This window comes from Callorhinus ursinus, unplaced genomic scaffold (genome assembly GCF_003265705.2).
Source record: "Callorhinus ursinus isolate GAN/ISIS: 27379988/994484 unplaced genomic scaffold, GSC_fseal_2.0 scaffold9, whole genome shotgun sequence".
NCBI lineage: Eukaryota > Metazoa > Chordata > Mammalia > Carnivora > Otariidae > Callorhinus > Callorhinus ursinus.
The window spans coordinates 47,977,946-47,994,063 of NW_027397071.1; the positions used below are offsets into that span (position 1 = coordinate 47,977,946).

Consider the following 16,118-nt stretch of genomic DNA (forward strand, 5'->3'; position numbering starts at 1 on the left):
GACGGAAGCACACACAGATGAAAGAAGGAGCAGACGACACTGCAAAGGGCAAATTTTAAAAACTGTTTACTGCTTAAAGCAACAATATAACAACAGTTTAGATGTTTATGAAATACATAGGAATAAGATCAATGACAAAACAGCAAAAAAGGCAGGAAAGGGATTAATTGTTACTCAAAATCATTACATGTTACAGAAGTGCAAACCGAAACCGTGAGAAACCATTGCACGACCATCAGAATGGCTAAAATTCAGAAGGCTGACAATATCAATGTTGCAGAACTCTTCTGCATTACTGATGGCAGTGTAAATTAGTCCAACCATTATTTGGCAGCATCTATTAAAGCTAAATTAGAACCTATCCTGCATTCAGCAATATTACTCCTGGGTAAATACTCAGGGGGAAATGTGTAAAAATTCATTAAGCTATACACTGAAGGCTTGTGTATTTTACAGCATATAAGCTATATCTCAATTAAGAAAAAGTAAGATCACATAAGTAAAAAAAAAGAATTATAAGAAATTAATAAAATTATAACAAACCCAAGAGAATTAGGCAAAGAATATAAAAGTAGAGAAAAACAAATGGCTTATAAACATGAAGACAGGCTCAACTTCATTCATCAAGATGAAATTATAATATCAAAAAGATACTTCAGACAATTTGAGTTGATTTCTTACACTTGTAACCAAGATTCCTGATGAGTAGATTTGTAAAAGTATGCCAAGACCATTATGTACAAGAATGCTCACGTGAGTATTGCCCATAATAATAAAAGATTGGAAACAAATTAAATGTTCACCAACTGTAAACTGTTAACATAAATCATTGTACTTTGATACAATGGAACACTATGAAACCATTACAGATAACGAAACAGGTATATATGGGTTTATATGGAAATATCACCAAGACGTATTAAGGGAAAAGGGTAACTTTATGACAGCAAGTGGAATACAATCCCAACAATATAAATTTTTCAAGAGATATGTGATATTGTAATAACAGGTTATTCTGGGGAATAGGAACTGAGGGCCCGGAGGGGAGAGACACTTAGACTTTTTATCTGATATTTCTTTGTACTGTTTGAAATTTTTCCTGTACGTATTTGTTCTATTTACATTTTAAAATTAGAAAGCAAGAAAGAGAATGTGTCTGAATACTAGCCCAAATAGTGGTTAAAAACTCAAATTGCTAGAAACCTAAATGACAAAACAAATGATCACAGATCACTAAATCAAGATTTCTTAAGGAAGTAAAGAATCAAACTAAAGAGCTCCTGATGTTTAAAATGAGTAATTTTTCATCACAAGTGGCTATAATGCCAGAAAAATGTGGTGTGGGGTGATGCACTGAGTAGATACCCTAGACAGTGACAATAAAGCGACATACTTGCATCTAAAATGTTTTCAAACCTCTTTTAAAGACAAGCTATTATGTAAGTATTTTGAAGATATACTATCTCTTTTTTTTATTTTTATTTACTTATTTGACAGAGAGAGAGAGAGAGCACAAGCAGGGAGGAGAAGGAGAAACAGGCTCCCTGTAAAGGCTAACAATGTATAAAAATTTTATATTAACTATATAAACTACAAAGATTACTTCTTTGTATTTTCAAATCTTTGCTGAAAGTAATCATATAATAGATAAAATAATTCTAAAATAACTTAAATTCATAGTGACTATTTGGACATTCAATTTCTCAAAATTCTGTCTTTGCTCATGATTGCTGACGATAAAAAAATGAAAATATTCAGTCATGATTTACTTTCCTTCTTTATGACTTTAGGGACATAAAGGAGAATTAGAATAATTACATTTTATAAAACAATTGGTGATCATATCTCAGCACTTGTGTTTATAACATTTATTAATGTACCAATTGTGGCTAAAGAGAAAGTGTTCACCGCATGCCAAGTACTTAATGACAAGTTTTAAAAGTACAGTATCTGCAATCTAGGTATTTCACTACAAAATTAGATAATTTTCCAAATTCTTTCTCAGTTCTAGGGTTTTCGAATGAACGTTATTTAAAATATCCCGTCAAAGAGCCTCACAAAATTGAATTTAATGCGAAACATCCTAAGTATAATTTTGAAAAATAGATATCTTCAGCAGCTTTCCAAAATAAATATTGAGTGATAAACTTTGTATAAAAATAATTTGTTCAATATAAGAACCCATGAAAACAATTTCCTGATGCTTATACAAATACGTGGAATAATATCTCAGTTCTAATCCAGACCTTTGAATTCTCAACTGCTCCCCCCACATTGTGATTCAGTGCGGGAGTGCTTTACCATTTTAAATTAGTTGTTCACGAAAAAATAAAACTAGTGACTTCTCTAGTTTCCTTTTGTAAATGTTTCTTCTTTTTTTTTTTTTTTTTTTTCTGGTAACTGTGTTTACATTTTTTCCCCCTCAAATGCAGCTTCTTTTCATCATAGTGGAGTGGACCATTTTAAAAATTTTGTGTTTTAAATTTGAGAATGTGTTCTCTCAATAATAAATAGTTTGGAAAAGTCTGTAACTATCAAGATGACCCTTAAAAGTGGAACAAATGTCTTTTAAAAAGTAACGGAAAGAATTTGGAAAGAGGTCTCTTTCCGAAATCCACGTCTAGGTGACATAGGGCTGCAGCATGTCCTGATCCATTCAGCATGTTGTCCAACTCCAGGTGAGCCCCGGCACAGCTCTTATGGCCCAGCCTGGATCCTGAGCCAATCAAAGTAGCTTCGGAATCTGGTATCAGTTTGTGGAGGAAGTTTATCTCCTCTTAGCTTTTGAGTCGTCAAGATGAATATTCCTAAGGGAATGTGACCATATGTTTGATATTTGGAAAGAGGGAGTTGGCTTTATTGGAAAGGGATGAGAGAAGGTAGCAGCTCATGGTGTCATCAAACCTTATTCTAGGTCCAGGATCACCCTCTGGTTTGCAAATTTAATCCAAGTCTTCTTACTACTTGAGACTAGGTTTAAAAATAGAAGAGTATCTGCTCCCATTCTTCTTGTCCATATGTAGCTCATCCACAAACGAAAATACAGGGCTCCAACAGGAGGCCTCTGCTGTTACTGATAAGCACATCTTGACTTGTTTTCTTCATCTTTGTTCTTGGGGGTTTAACCTAGGAAACATATCATTTCATTAACCCTGACAAATGATTTACCTTCAGACAATCTGTTGAAACTTGCAGCCCTAGCTCAAATTAGTAACTTCTGAGTTTCTTTTCATTAAGTTCAGATTTAGAGAGACTGATTAGTAACTTGTAACTCAATTCAAGGCCTTCAATGAAATACTCAAAATTCCATATTTATCCTAAGTTAAAAGTCCAAACCCATATTTCAGCTCTTCTATCCCTTAACATTTTTTTAAAGAATCTTTGGGAAGAAATGGAGAATACCTGACCCTCCTAAAGTATAAAAATTCTAAATTTTACCTAAATTTTTTATGAAAACACACTATTTAATGACAGATAATTTTCATAAAGACCCAATAATATATAGTAATACATATAGTGAAACAAACTTTCAAAAGTGAAAATCAGAGCCCTAACACACAGACCATAGAAAAGAACTAAATCTATATATACCAATAGGCCAGGCTGTACCACTTTAGCCCTCTCTGTGAAAGAAACTCCCTTGGCATAGCAATATTTGAGATGTTTTCACTTGTTTTTAGGAACTGAAGCTGCACCAGGATGATATTCATGATCTTAAGTTAATGTGCCGTGACTAAATTCCTTTCACACAGACCTACAGCACAACAGTTGGTCCTGGGACTTTGAATTCACTACCGCGTATGCACAGCCTGAAACCTTGGGCTGATTGGGACATCTATCAGTTTCTCTTCCCCACAGTTATGGGTCTCAGACCACAAGAAACTTGTGTCTCAGGGGACATGCTCAGTATTTAATCTCTAACCATGTGCAGAGTGGAGCAAAATGTAATTTTTCTGTCTCTCCTATACTGTACTCTCAATTAAATGTCTATATTCTAGGCCGCCTGGGTGGCTCAGTCGTTAAGCATCTGCCTTCAGCTCAGGTCATGATCCCAGGGTCCTGGGATCGAGTCCCACATCGGGCTCCCTGCTCAGCGGGAAGCCTGCTTCTCCCTCTCCCACTCCTCCTGCTTGTGTTCCCTCTCTCGCTGTCTCTCTGTTGAAAAATAAATAAAATCTTAAAAAAAAAAGAAAACCCCCTTTTAAAAAATAATAAATAAATAAATGTCTATAGTCTATGAGCAGCGTTCAAAATAATGGTCAATTTTACCAGAACTTCCATACACGCAATAATTTCCTTCTGTTTCTGAATCTGTAAACCACTTAAAACATCAGTGAAGAAAAAATATTCTCTCGATTTATCTTTGTATGGAACTAAGGCTTTCATTCCACACTAATTATTCAGTGAGTTGATATGAGCCCTCTACCTTTCTCTGGTGAGAGTCATCAGCTGAGCATGTGAGAACCTGAGCTAGCTCAACGATGCTTATGGTAGGAAACAGCTTTATTGCTTTCTAATTGGCAAATGATCATGAAGTGTAAAAAAATACCTGTTGGTTGGGGTCTGAGATCTTTGTCATTGTCTAGAAATGCTCATTTCATAGGGCCTCAACTAGCACAGAGATGGAGAGCAGGATTTCCTTTAGGGTAACAGTAAAATCAGCAGGATTCTCTCTCAGTATAAGTATGAAACTGGTGATGTTTAGCAACCCAATAGGCATATTTTTGAGGACTGAAGTATTTGTTTCGATCATACCAATCATCTTGAAATTCTTAATTATTGCCATTCAACATCTATCTCTGCAGGTTTCTTAATTTAGTTTGTTGCTCAATATGCTGTCTTTCAGTTTTGTTGCCATACCAGAAACCGAAACCAACAATAAATATTAAAGTCTTTAAGGGCAAAAACAACATCTGTGTAATTCTCAATTTTCATCCAGCATTATATTTCCACTTAATATTTTATTTAATTACAACTAATTTTTTTTTAATGAATAGCAATTTAAGGTATAGGTTTCAAACATAATCACTAGCATTAAAAGATCTGGGTTTAAATCTGAATCCTGGTTCCATCACCCACTAACTCTGTGACCTTGGGAAAATTACTTAATCTTCTAATCTCTAAAACGGGTTTTACAGGAGTACATGTCTCATATAATTAATTTAATAATTAATTGAGTTAAAGTATGGAAAGATTTAATACAGTGGTTGGTTATATGAGAGAAAATGCTCAGTAAGTGAGAAAAGAAAAAATAGCATACAAGCAAATGGGAATCAGGGAAGACAGTGATTCCAGAGTGAAATACAGTAACGTTTGGCAATCTAACTGTATCAGAAAGTGACCATTGTGACATCTTTTATAGAGAAGAGTTAGGATAGACATATTGTCTTCAAAAGTGCTTTTGTTGTCATCAAAGTATTGGTTGTGGGTATTGCCATTCTAATAGATAGTTTCATTCAATGGTACATATCTTAGATTTGATACATAAAGATTGGCTTACTTGTCAGTCTTCAGAAGTATATCCCCTAGGCCAGAGCTAAATCTTTTACTTCTCTGCAACATTTAGTGGAGTGCCTACCACAGAGTAAATGCTGGGGACAAGTTTGTTAAATTGCAAAATCTTAAAATCACACAGTCAAGTAGCACAAAATACAAATACATCACATACTTTAAAAATGTACGAGGATGCCTCTTAGGTATAAATGGGTGTATGTGCAAATGAGTGGAAAACAAAGACAACTCAACGTAAAACAACCACACCCTCGAAGCAAGTTACATCTCACAAGTATCAGTTTGAAGTCTTCTTTCAAACTTAGGTGTAACTGAGAAGATTAGCTCTTTCTACACAGGTCTAATGTTCCCAAAAGATGGTATTTGTTGGGCTTGTTTCCAGCTAGAAACGAGCTATTGGAGACCTCCCCAGTGGAGCTTATTAATGGAATCATTAGAAGAGTCAGTCTACATTGCCAGGCTCTTGAAGGCTTTCTCACATTTTTTGTCTACCTTACTGAGTGAGGACAGATACCACTGATTTGGGGACAATCATTTCCAATTTTGACGGTTTTCTTTCCTCTCCCATATCCACAACCATAGTGACATATATTACACTTCACATGATTCATTCTAACATAAATCTGAGAAGATTCTTGAATGAAATTAGACAGTTAGGTCACACATTTTGTTTTCCATTATATTCTGAGTCTGAGTGGGACAAATCTGAAATTGAGGCATGTAAGATACAAAAGTCTTCTGACCAGAAGTTCCTAAATTGAAGTTATTTTCTACAAGGTGTGAGCAACTGTTCTGGAGGATTCTGATGTCAGTGAATAAACAGTGGGCTGGGAACGGACACAGCACTTGGGACTCGTCAGTCAAAAACACACCACTCTCTCTTTTTTTGATTGAGGTGACCCCTAAATAATAGACAGACCTTTCACCATTATTTTCTTCAGGGAAATTTCCCTCAAGTTTCAAAAGTTCATCCAATCCTTCTGAGAATGGAAGGTGTGGTGAAATTTTATCGGGATGCTGATCTGATAATATAAAAAATGCCTGGGTTTCTATCTCCCATGAGCTGTTAGAAAAAGAACCCTTTGGTAGAGAATTTTTGCTAGAGAAGCATTTGCTGACTGAGCTGTTTATAAGCCCTTGCTCTTCAACAATTTCACTTGATTTAGAGCTGCCGAGGAGGGTGGCATATCTAACAGAGGGCGGCCTCCTGCTTTCATCCTCACGGGCTATCACGCTGCTTTCCAACTCAGAGAAGTTAGCACTGGTGTGCTGGTCACAGATACAAACAGAACCCTTTTCAAGATCCGGAGCTGTCAAAAGCAGAGAGACCACAGCTGTTGGTACCACCTCATCTTTATTCTTCCATGATGTGTCAACACTGATATCTTCTGAAATGGTTTCAGGCTCCAAAAGAAGAGGACCAAATATCACTGATTCTGTATGCTTGATAAAAAGATGCTCAAATGTTTCTGGCTAAAAGAAAAGACACATTTTAATGCTCAATTGTATTAATATTTTTTTTTTGCTTCACTATGACATCATTGCAGAAATGAAAGTGTGAAAGGTTACTACTAAAGGACATAAGTCAACCACAAATTAACGGGGGTTTTCTTTGGACTGAAAATGGATATGTAAAAAATCATAAGGGAGAGGCAGAAGAAGATGGTGTTTAAAAGTGGGATGAGACAAACTTTGGTTTGAGCCCTTCTATGACCATGGACAAATACATTAACTTCTTTGCCTTTTAGTCTCTTCATCTGTAAAAATGAGTTCAATATTTACTTCCTGGCATTGTGGTGAGGAATAAATTAGAGTGTCTGAAAGTACTTAGCTCTCAATAAAGATTGGTTATTGTAATTAAAAAGGGCTGTATTCCGAAGAATTCCTAATATTTTACAGCAAATTAGATTTCCACAAACTGAAAATTTCAACCTCAAATAAAAAAAAGGAACTGAAATAAAATCAAATGAGCAAACCAACTAGTCCAAAGACAGTTAAAATAACTACTCCATGACATAAGATATGGTATAAGGGTAAGCTATTTGTGACTGTTAAGACTTATCTGCCTTACATCATACTGAAAATCTGTTTAAGACTACCAGAAGGGAAGAACTAATACCAGTTTGTTGAAAACAATGATGGTGAAAGACATGATCACAGACTCTTAAATTACTATTCCTTTTAAATAACTTCATCTAAAAACACATACTATGGAACATGCGGAATGAAGACAAAGACGCAAAACAAATGCACATCGTATCTTTTATAAGAATTCTGGTTACATCACAATAAAAAATCCTGCCATGCAGCTACAAATCAAGAATCTGTGTGGAAAAAGCTCAACCCATACAATGTAAACATACTGAAAAAATAAATGCAAAATAAAGAATACCGTGGACACATCACACTGAAAAATTAATGCAACTAAATGAAGTGCTACTGAAAATGTGTTCAATTCATAAGACATACATATGGTTGAACTTTTGAACTTTACAGTTTTAAACCACTAAAATGAATTCAAATTTATTGCCTGAAATAACAATTTACTCAACTATTCTTCATAATGGCAAATATATTCCATATAAAAACATAAGTCATTAGCATAGTTTTAAACTCTTAAATGAAACATATTGGTTATTACAACTATAAAAGAATAAATATACCAAACACTAAATATAATAAAAATGGAATAGACTTATATAGATATTAAAATACTGCATCCTGACAAATACCGTGTTAACACAACCTTTTCTGTTATTCTATGAACATAATATATGAAAACTTCCTACGCCTTTTCTCTTTCTGACAGAAATCTATCATTAGATTTATTATTTCCTTCAAATATTTACTTGCTCATTTTGCTTTTTCTTAAACTTACTACTATATGTGTCTTGAATTTCTTAGAATTTAAATGAACCTAGAAGTTAAGATCACCAAATAAAGGCATTACATGCTATCAATATGAAAACAAAAAATACACACAAATAGCCGATAGCACACAGTCAAACTCACATATGCTATTCAGATGATGTCTTTAGATATTGCATGCCCTCTAAAACTTTATAATCGGTAACTAATTGTTGATACTGATTAATGTCCATGTCTTCAAATGCATTCAGATGGAAGATTTCACTAATAATTAATAAGAAATCACATACTCATATATTACTTTTTATTTTATCAGTGTATATTTTATCAGTGGGTCATAAACTTTTATTAAAAGTATTTTCATTAAAAAATCATTTCAATCATTATATGCATCTAATTTTTCAGGATTTTAGAATGGTCTGGGAACATATTAAATATGTATTCAGCTGGTAGGAAATAAAGAATATCCTTTCATAATCTCACACTTCGATTTTACATTCCAATGATATCTATTAAACGTCAATGAAGGGGAAAAAAGGACACATTCTTCCTCATTTTTAGTGTTGTTTTCATAGCCAAATAAACTATGAATGAAATCTAAATGTAAGCGATCAATATATATCCTAAATTTGAAATATTATTTAGGTCCATCCAACAGAAGCTTTGGTTTATTTTGAATGTGAACAACATAACACACTTAATATGCTGATGTCATAGAAACAGCAAGGGTCTTTTTTCAGGAAGAAGTGTCTTGTCTTTGCCATGAACTATTTGTAAAAGCTCCCTTTTTGCATTGCTGCCTGCCAGAAGCTTTGGGTGGTTCGGAGTAAATAAATTAAATTTAGGGAAGAATTTCACAAAGAGGCTGAATTGGAGGCGGATGTGTTTTCTGATCTGGTCAATCTGACCTGAAAAGTCAGGTCATCCTGATATGAACTGTAACTGCCACTGGCCTGTGACCAGCACACACCCGAACTTCTGGCTTTTCCTGAACTGAAATGGAAGTTAGTGCCTAAGCCATGTGCAAGACTACTGAGGATGGGAATTCCCAGACTGACCAAAGTTGGACAGATATGAAAACTACAAGACAGTCAAAAGAACACCCACATGGGTCCGTTTATGAGCTCAGGTGTCTACAAAAGAATACAAAATGGAAAACTTTGGACATAAAAATATAAACTAAATAGTTTCACTGTATCTTGTAAGTAGATTCATTGTGTTTGCAAAGTTATGTGTCAGAAGCTGCAGGTTTTTATCTACTTACGGCATTGCCTACTACATACCTGATGATACTGAATAGATATGTGGTAAGAACAGTCATAGTTTTTAATGCTTTATGACCACACAAATGATAAATCAAAAGCCAGATACCATGAATATTACTTTTTAAACTTTAGGTGACCTAAAACATAATCATACATTCAAACTGAATTTGACTCAGACCTATCTCTTGACCCCAAATTTACCCTTCTATTTTAAGTTCTAAATCAACATCATCCACCATATTTTAGTTCTCAATAGTTCAACCAAATATTTTTTAGATTTGTCTCCCCTTCTTCAAAATGTAAAAATCTTCTAATACTCTACAGAATGTTGGGAAGGTGGTACATTGGGTTCATCTGTAGTGATCATGATTAGACTTCAAAGAATGTCCGTTCTCTGTTTAGATAAAATAAAATAAGAAAGCAAAATAAAAAATCACTCAGAAGGCAAAAGATAAAAGATTTCAAAAACATTTTCTGTCAGGCATGGCTTCCGGACTATGAATTCTTCTGTTAGACTAGAGTAATACATCTTTTTAGGAAAGTGTAAAATTTTGAACTGAGGTTGCCTCTTCTATTTTCATAAAGTATGCCTTAACATCACACTCTAGGAACAGTCTTGGTGACCCCAGACAAGGAAAAACGATGGGAGAATAACAGAATAAAGGAGAAAAAAACAAAGAGCTGGAAAAATAAAATGGAGGAAATGGAAGCAACAGAAGTATTGGAGAGCTTGGAACAAGAAAGAGTAGAACAGTAGAGCAGTAAAACAAAAATTTAAAAATTAAGAGAAAGAAGAGCTGAAATAGTGAAGAAAACAATGACAGATCATTATCATGATGTTTCTAATCTAGAAAAAAAATCTGAGAAACCATCTGCTCCATGTGCCTCCCTTTTTTAAAACAAAGCAATTGGGGCTTAAAGTTACAGGACTAATTAGAGCAGAGTGAGGACCCTGACTTAGTTCTTTAATTTTTTCTAGTCCAAAGATCTTTCTATAAAACAATGGAAGGATGAAAAATATCCTAAATGCAAACTGGCAGGAAAACATGTTCTTTGTTTTGCTTTTTCTACTTGCTGTGATAGATTTCAGCTGACTAATACATACTCTCTTCCAGTTCTTTATAACCCACAGGCATATCATAAATATTATGTACATGAAAATAAACAAAACTGAAGTCCTATTTTAGGGAAGTGAGATACACACCTCTAAGCCCAATAAGGTGCACTTCTACAGAGAACTTCCAACTCAAAACTGCACCGGTTTTACCCACTTCTGCAAGACCATTCAAGAAATTTCAGGGGTGCTCTGCTTCAGATCTGTGAGACTGGTGTTCTGGGAACCTGAAGGTTGTTGGGCTGCTTTGGCAGACTGAGGAATCTTGGACAGTCTTTGAATCACAAGGCAATTTGGTTTTAACTTTCACACCCCTACGGTAGGGTAACGAGTATGCGCTTGTGAAAACAGACATCGATGTAGACAACCAAGAAGCGGGTTAGACCCCCCGCCATTCAAAAAAATTACAGATGATTTAGATTTAGAGGAAGAAAATAACAGATTAGGCAAAAATGCTAAAGAGAAAAGTAAAAAACCAAATTGGTGACAGTGTTTTAAGCACTGTGAAATTTGAATTAGAAGAAAAGCAAGTCTATTGCGTCACTACATTTTCCTACAAGAATTCAGCCTTTGTTTAAGATTTTTATTTTTATTTTTTATTTTTTTAAGATTGTGATTTTTAAGTATCAAGAGAAATGGTGTAGAGGGGTATTCCGGTTGAAGATGGCAGGTGAAACCGTTGCTCTCTCATCTTTGTAGAGACGCTATCAGAATGAAAGTACATAAATAACAAGTACATACCCACAACACAGAAGATAATCTGAGAAAGCAAGAAGGAATAAGATTTTGAATTCATTTCTAAGACACGGAAAACAACTGGAAGAGTGCAGACCAAAGTCCCCCCAGAGTGGGCTGTGGTTGAAGAGAACGCCTGCTTGCCCAGTTGAATACAGCAGACATGGCGAGCGAAGAAATGGCAGGTAAGAACGCGGGACGATTAGGAGACCCGAGGCTGAAAACCAGAAACTATGCCTGTGGAATGGGGCTCTTCCATTTCTCCGCTGTACACAGAAAATCCTTCGTATTAGAACTACCTTCCACACCCAAATTGAGGTTTTGTTTTCACAATCAACTAAGGACCTATCCAGGGAGGTACCAAGCAGCTGTGGAGTATTAGTGCCTGTAAGTCCATTTTTCCTCATCTAGCCAGAGCTCTATCTACCCAACCAAGCAATAATTCCTGCCTATATGCACTGGGCTCCCAGTCAACTCATCTACTGTTTCATTCTAAAACATTCAAGGAAAACAAAGAATTCTTAGATATTTGGGGAAAGTCGGAGATAAAAAAGAAAAGCCAAGATAAACAAAAAGAAAATATGATCTTAGCAGAAAGAGAATTCAGAGAGTAGGAAAAAAGGAGAATTTTTTAAACAAACAATGATCCTTTAATTGGTATTTCCAGTAAGATTTAAGAAAATATTGTATGCCTAAAACCAGAACAAAATACTCTAAAAAAACTTGCAAATTTACAAATATAATAGTAAATAAAAGTTCAAAAGAAGCATTAAAAGAATGGGATATGGCAAGGTCTCAAATGTAAAACAAAAAAAACAAAAAAGAACATAGAGATAAGACATATAGAAGATCCATGCCGAGGGTTCAACATCTAACAAATACAGATTCTAGAAAGAGAGAACAAAAGAAACAGGAGGAGAGGAAATCAGCAAAGAAATAACATAATTTCTTGATATGACCAGAGTCATGGAATTGAAAGCGTCTTCAAATGGTGACCAAGTTAAATGTAAAAGAACGTCCCTAGACCCATTAGTGAAATTTTAGAACATCAAAAATGGAGGAATATTGTATGGATGCCTGGGTGGCTCAGTTGGTTAAGTGTCTGCCTTGGGCTCAGGTGATGATCCAGGGTCCTGGGATTGAGTCCTGCATTGGGCTCCCTGCTCAGCAGGGAGTCTGCTTCTCCCTCTACCTCTGTCCCTCCCCCCTACTCCTGCTCTCTCTCTCTCTCAAATAAATAAAAAAAATAAAAACTTTAAAAATAATGGCGAGAATATTTTAAATGCAAGAAAACTGCAAATAACCAGGGAGGAATAAAAATCAGAATGGCATCTGACTTCTTAGAAGCAATACTGGGTGCTAGATGATGAGGCAGGAATCGTTTCAAAGTTCAATTGGAAAGACTTGTCCAACCTAGAAATTGACACTCCACCAAAGGATCAATCAATGAAGGCACAATAAGAAGAATTTCAGGCATGCAGAGACTCTGACTTGACAGGTAACATTTCTTAGGAGATTATGTAAGGATGGAGTTTCTCAAGAAAGGGGAGGAAAAGGAATTTAGGAAGCAGCACTCACTAGAAACCGGTTATCTGGAGTGATGGCTCGTAGAAATTTTAGAAAAGGCCCCATCCAGATTGAAGTTGGAGGGCAGAGGGTTTCCTGGGCAGAGCACACTGGGAAAAGGTATCCAGTGAAGAAGCTTATATAATTGCAGCACACAGAAATTCAAAAAAACTTTTAAAGAAGCAATTAGAAACTCTAGAAAAAGCGACAACAACAACACAGAAGAACTAAATATGAAGCCAACCAAAATTCGGCACAATTTTGACCAACTGGTGAAGTATTTCTAGTATCTTTAAAAAATAGATTCTCCTGTGACATTAGAACTCCCCAAAGTGTCATCACATCTATTACTTGTTCTGCAAACAACAGTATTTACATACTCATAGCAGTGTAAATGCAGCTCATTGACTTTCTATTTTTTAAAGGATTATAGCACAAAACATGCTATCAATCCTGACTTAAAGCGAAGAGTTGTATTTACAGAGATTGGGAAGTGGAGGGAAAGGTAAGAGTGCTAATGTCTTTATTTTATTTTTAAAAAAGGGGAGGGAAGGGAGCTCCAAGAAGTAGTCTCTAGTCAATGGAAATAAATGGAATTTAAGAAGATTTTTCTGCGGCTGCAGAGTAATTACTGAAAAAATTGATAAAAGTGACAAAACAGTATGTGGTAGGAGTGTGGGGAAAGGAGAAGGGCAGGAAAAGTATTTGTATGAGTAAATCTTCATTATTGCCAGAAATCAGTACATAATGACTACACTTCATAGTGGTAGAAGCATATTATTTTTAGAAATATAAAGGTGACCTGCCAGAAAAATTAAAAGCAAACCAGTTTAAAGTAATGGCATTTGGAGAGCAAGACTAAGGGTAGCTAGGCATAAAGGAAGACACTCTATTTTGTAATAAATGTTCTCCCATACTATATCACCAGTAAACCATGCACACTGGTCATATGGTAATGCAAAACTTACTTTTTAAAATAATGGGACAGATATAGCCCCAGAGAACACAGAGACATATATGATCCTGCTTCTTGCGGCACTGTTTGTAATAAAGGAGAGCTTTTAAACAGCTTAAATACCCATCAATAGGGGAAGAGACGTATTAATTGTGATATATTCATAGGATGGAATACCATGGGCTGGTCCACATGGGTAGTAAACTATGTTAACCGTATCCACATGGAGAGATCTCTAAAAACAATGCTGAGAACAAAAATAGCTCCTGAATGATATGGAAGTCAGGTTCACATTCATGATAACCCAACGTGGTTTTGCTCATTGGTCATAGCTGCACACACGCAGGTGTAGGGAAGTATAAAAGCACAAACTGGACAAATAGACACTATCTTCTTGAAAGTGGGTAACCCTCAGAAGGGAAGGAGGCACTGAAACTACTGAGGGGAACAAGCAGGACCAACTTGATCTGTTATTTGTATTTAAAAAATATGAGGCAGGGGCGCCTGGGTGGCTCAGTTGTTAAGTGTCTGTCTTTGGCTCAGGTCATGATCCCAGGGTCCTGGGCTCAAGCCCTACATCAGGCTCCCTGCTCGCCGGGAAGCCTGCTTCTCCCTCTCCCTCTCCCACTCCCCCTGCTTGTGTTCTTGCTCTCGCTTTGTCTCTCTCTGTCAAATAAATAAATAAAATCTTTTAAAAATAAATAAATAAAAAAATACAAGGCAAATATGCATTTAGATTCATTATAAACCAAAGGGAATGGGAATGACCGCTTAAAAAGTAGAAGAGATTAACTTTAGGGACCATTTTAGAAATCAGGTTAGATGTCGAAGGAATTATAACTATAGGTTACTTTCACAAATCAATGTTCAAAAATAATCTGAATTTGGAGAAGAAATTAAGGGAAATGCTTTATGTAAAAACTTATGATCTCCTTTAAAAATACTGTAAATGTCTTTAACAACAATGGGCTGTTACAGTCCATTTGCTTTGCAATACACTGTGGGTTGGTTGGTTTGTTTCCTTTTGTTCTAGAGCTGGATATATCACCCTTGGCTTATCCATTCATCATCTGATGGATATTTGGCTTGTTTCCACATCTTGGCTATTATGAACAATGCTGCTATGAACATTCATGTATAAATATCCGCATAAATACATGATTTCATCTCTACTGGCTATATACCCAGCAGTGGAATTGTTGGGTCATATGGTAATACTATGTTTAACTACTAAAAAACTGTAAAGACCATTTTCCCAAAGGGCTGCATCATTTTACATTCCCACTGGCAGGAGTTCTAATTTCTCCACGTTCTCACCAACACTTATTATCTGTCTTTTGATTAGCCATCCTTGCCAGAGCAAAGTGGTATCTTTTGTTTTGGGCTTGTATTTCCCTAACAGCTGATGATGTTGAGCATATATTCATTAGCGCTTATTCGCCACTTATATAGCTTCCTTGCAGAAATGCCTATTCAGATTTTTTACTCATTTGTTAAACTTTGTTAAAATATACATAACATAAAATTTAGCCTTTCAACTGTTTTTAAGTGTACAATTTAGTGGCATTAGTTACATTAAGCAATACATTGTTAATATGGGACTGATGGCAAGAGTAGCAGTTTGAGTCCAATGGACCTGGGTTTAACCAAGGTTTTTACAAGGACAGGAGAGATGATCAAGACAAGCCACTGAACCACTCTGAGACTCAGTTTGGTCATCAGAAAATAGAAGACTATGAGAGAATCAAAGAAAATAAATGAATATGAAAGCAAAGAGTCAATAGTAAATTTGCCTTACCCTCTTTAGAAATACAGCATGAATTACACTATATTATTTATCCCTAAAAAAGTATATTTTTAGTTATTTAGGAGATTAAAGTAGAAGATGAGTTTTTTTAAGTTATTGCATTTTAGAAGGTTTGACTTTTATCATTAGTAAAAATCTTTGAAATTATATTCTTCTTCACTTTTCAAATATTCCTATTATATTCCAAAAACTGATCTATTCCTAGACTATGTTATCCGTGTACCTGTTAAGCCCTAGAAATAAACTAAGGATCTTGAGGACTGGTTATGCTCAAATAATTATCTTGTAAGATTATAA

The 16,118-nt window shown here is 35.3% G+C and overlaps 1 protein-coding gene across 2 annotated transcripts in view; it reads right to left on the reverse strand.

Moving 5' to 3' along the window:
• Positions 1–4,271: 4,271 nt before the first annotated feature.
• LEPR (leptin receptor) overlaps positions 4,272–16,118 on the reverse strand; it is an 84,022-nt gene continuing 72,175 nt past the window's right edge. Inside the window, exon 21 of one of the 2 annotated variants that reach the window (XM_073896602.1) lies at positions 4,272–6,984. In XM_073896602.1, coding sequence (XP_073752703.1) covers positions 6,157–6,984 — 828 coding nt within the window. In that variant the 3' untranslated portion in view covers positions 4,272–6,156. Of the gene's footprint in view, positions 6,985–7,765; positions 10,039–16,118 lie in introns of those variants that run through there. The other variant, XM_025871781.2, reaches the window with a different exon arrangement.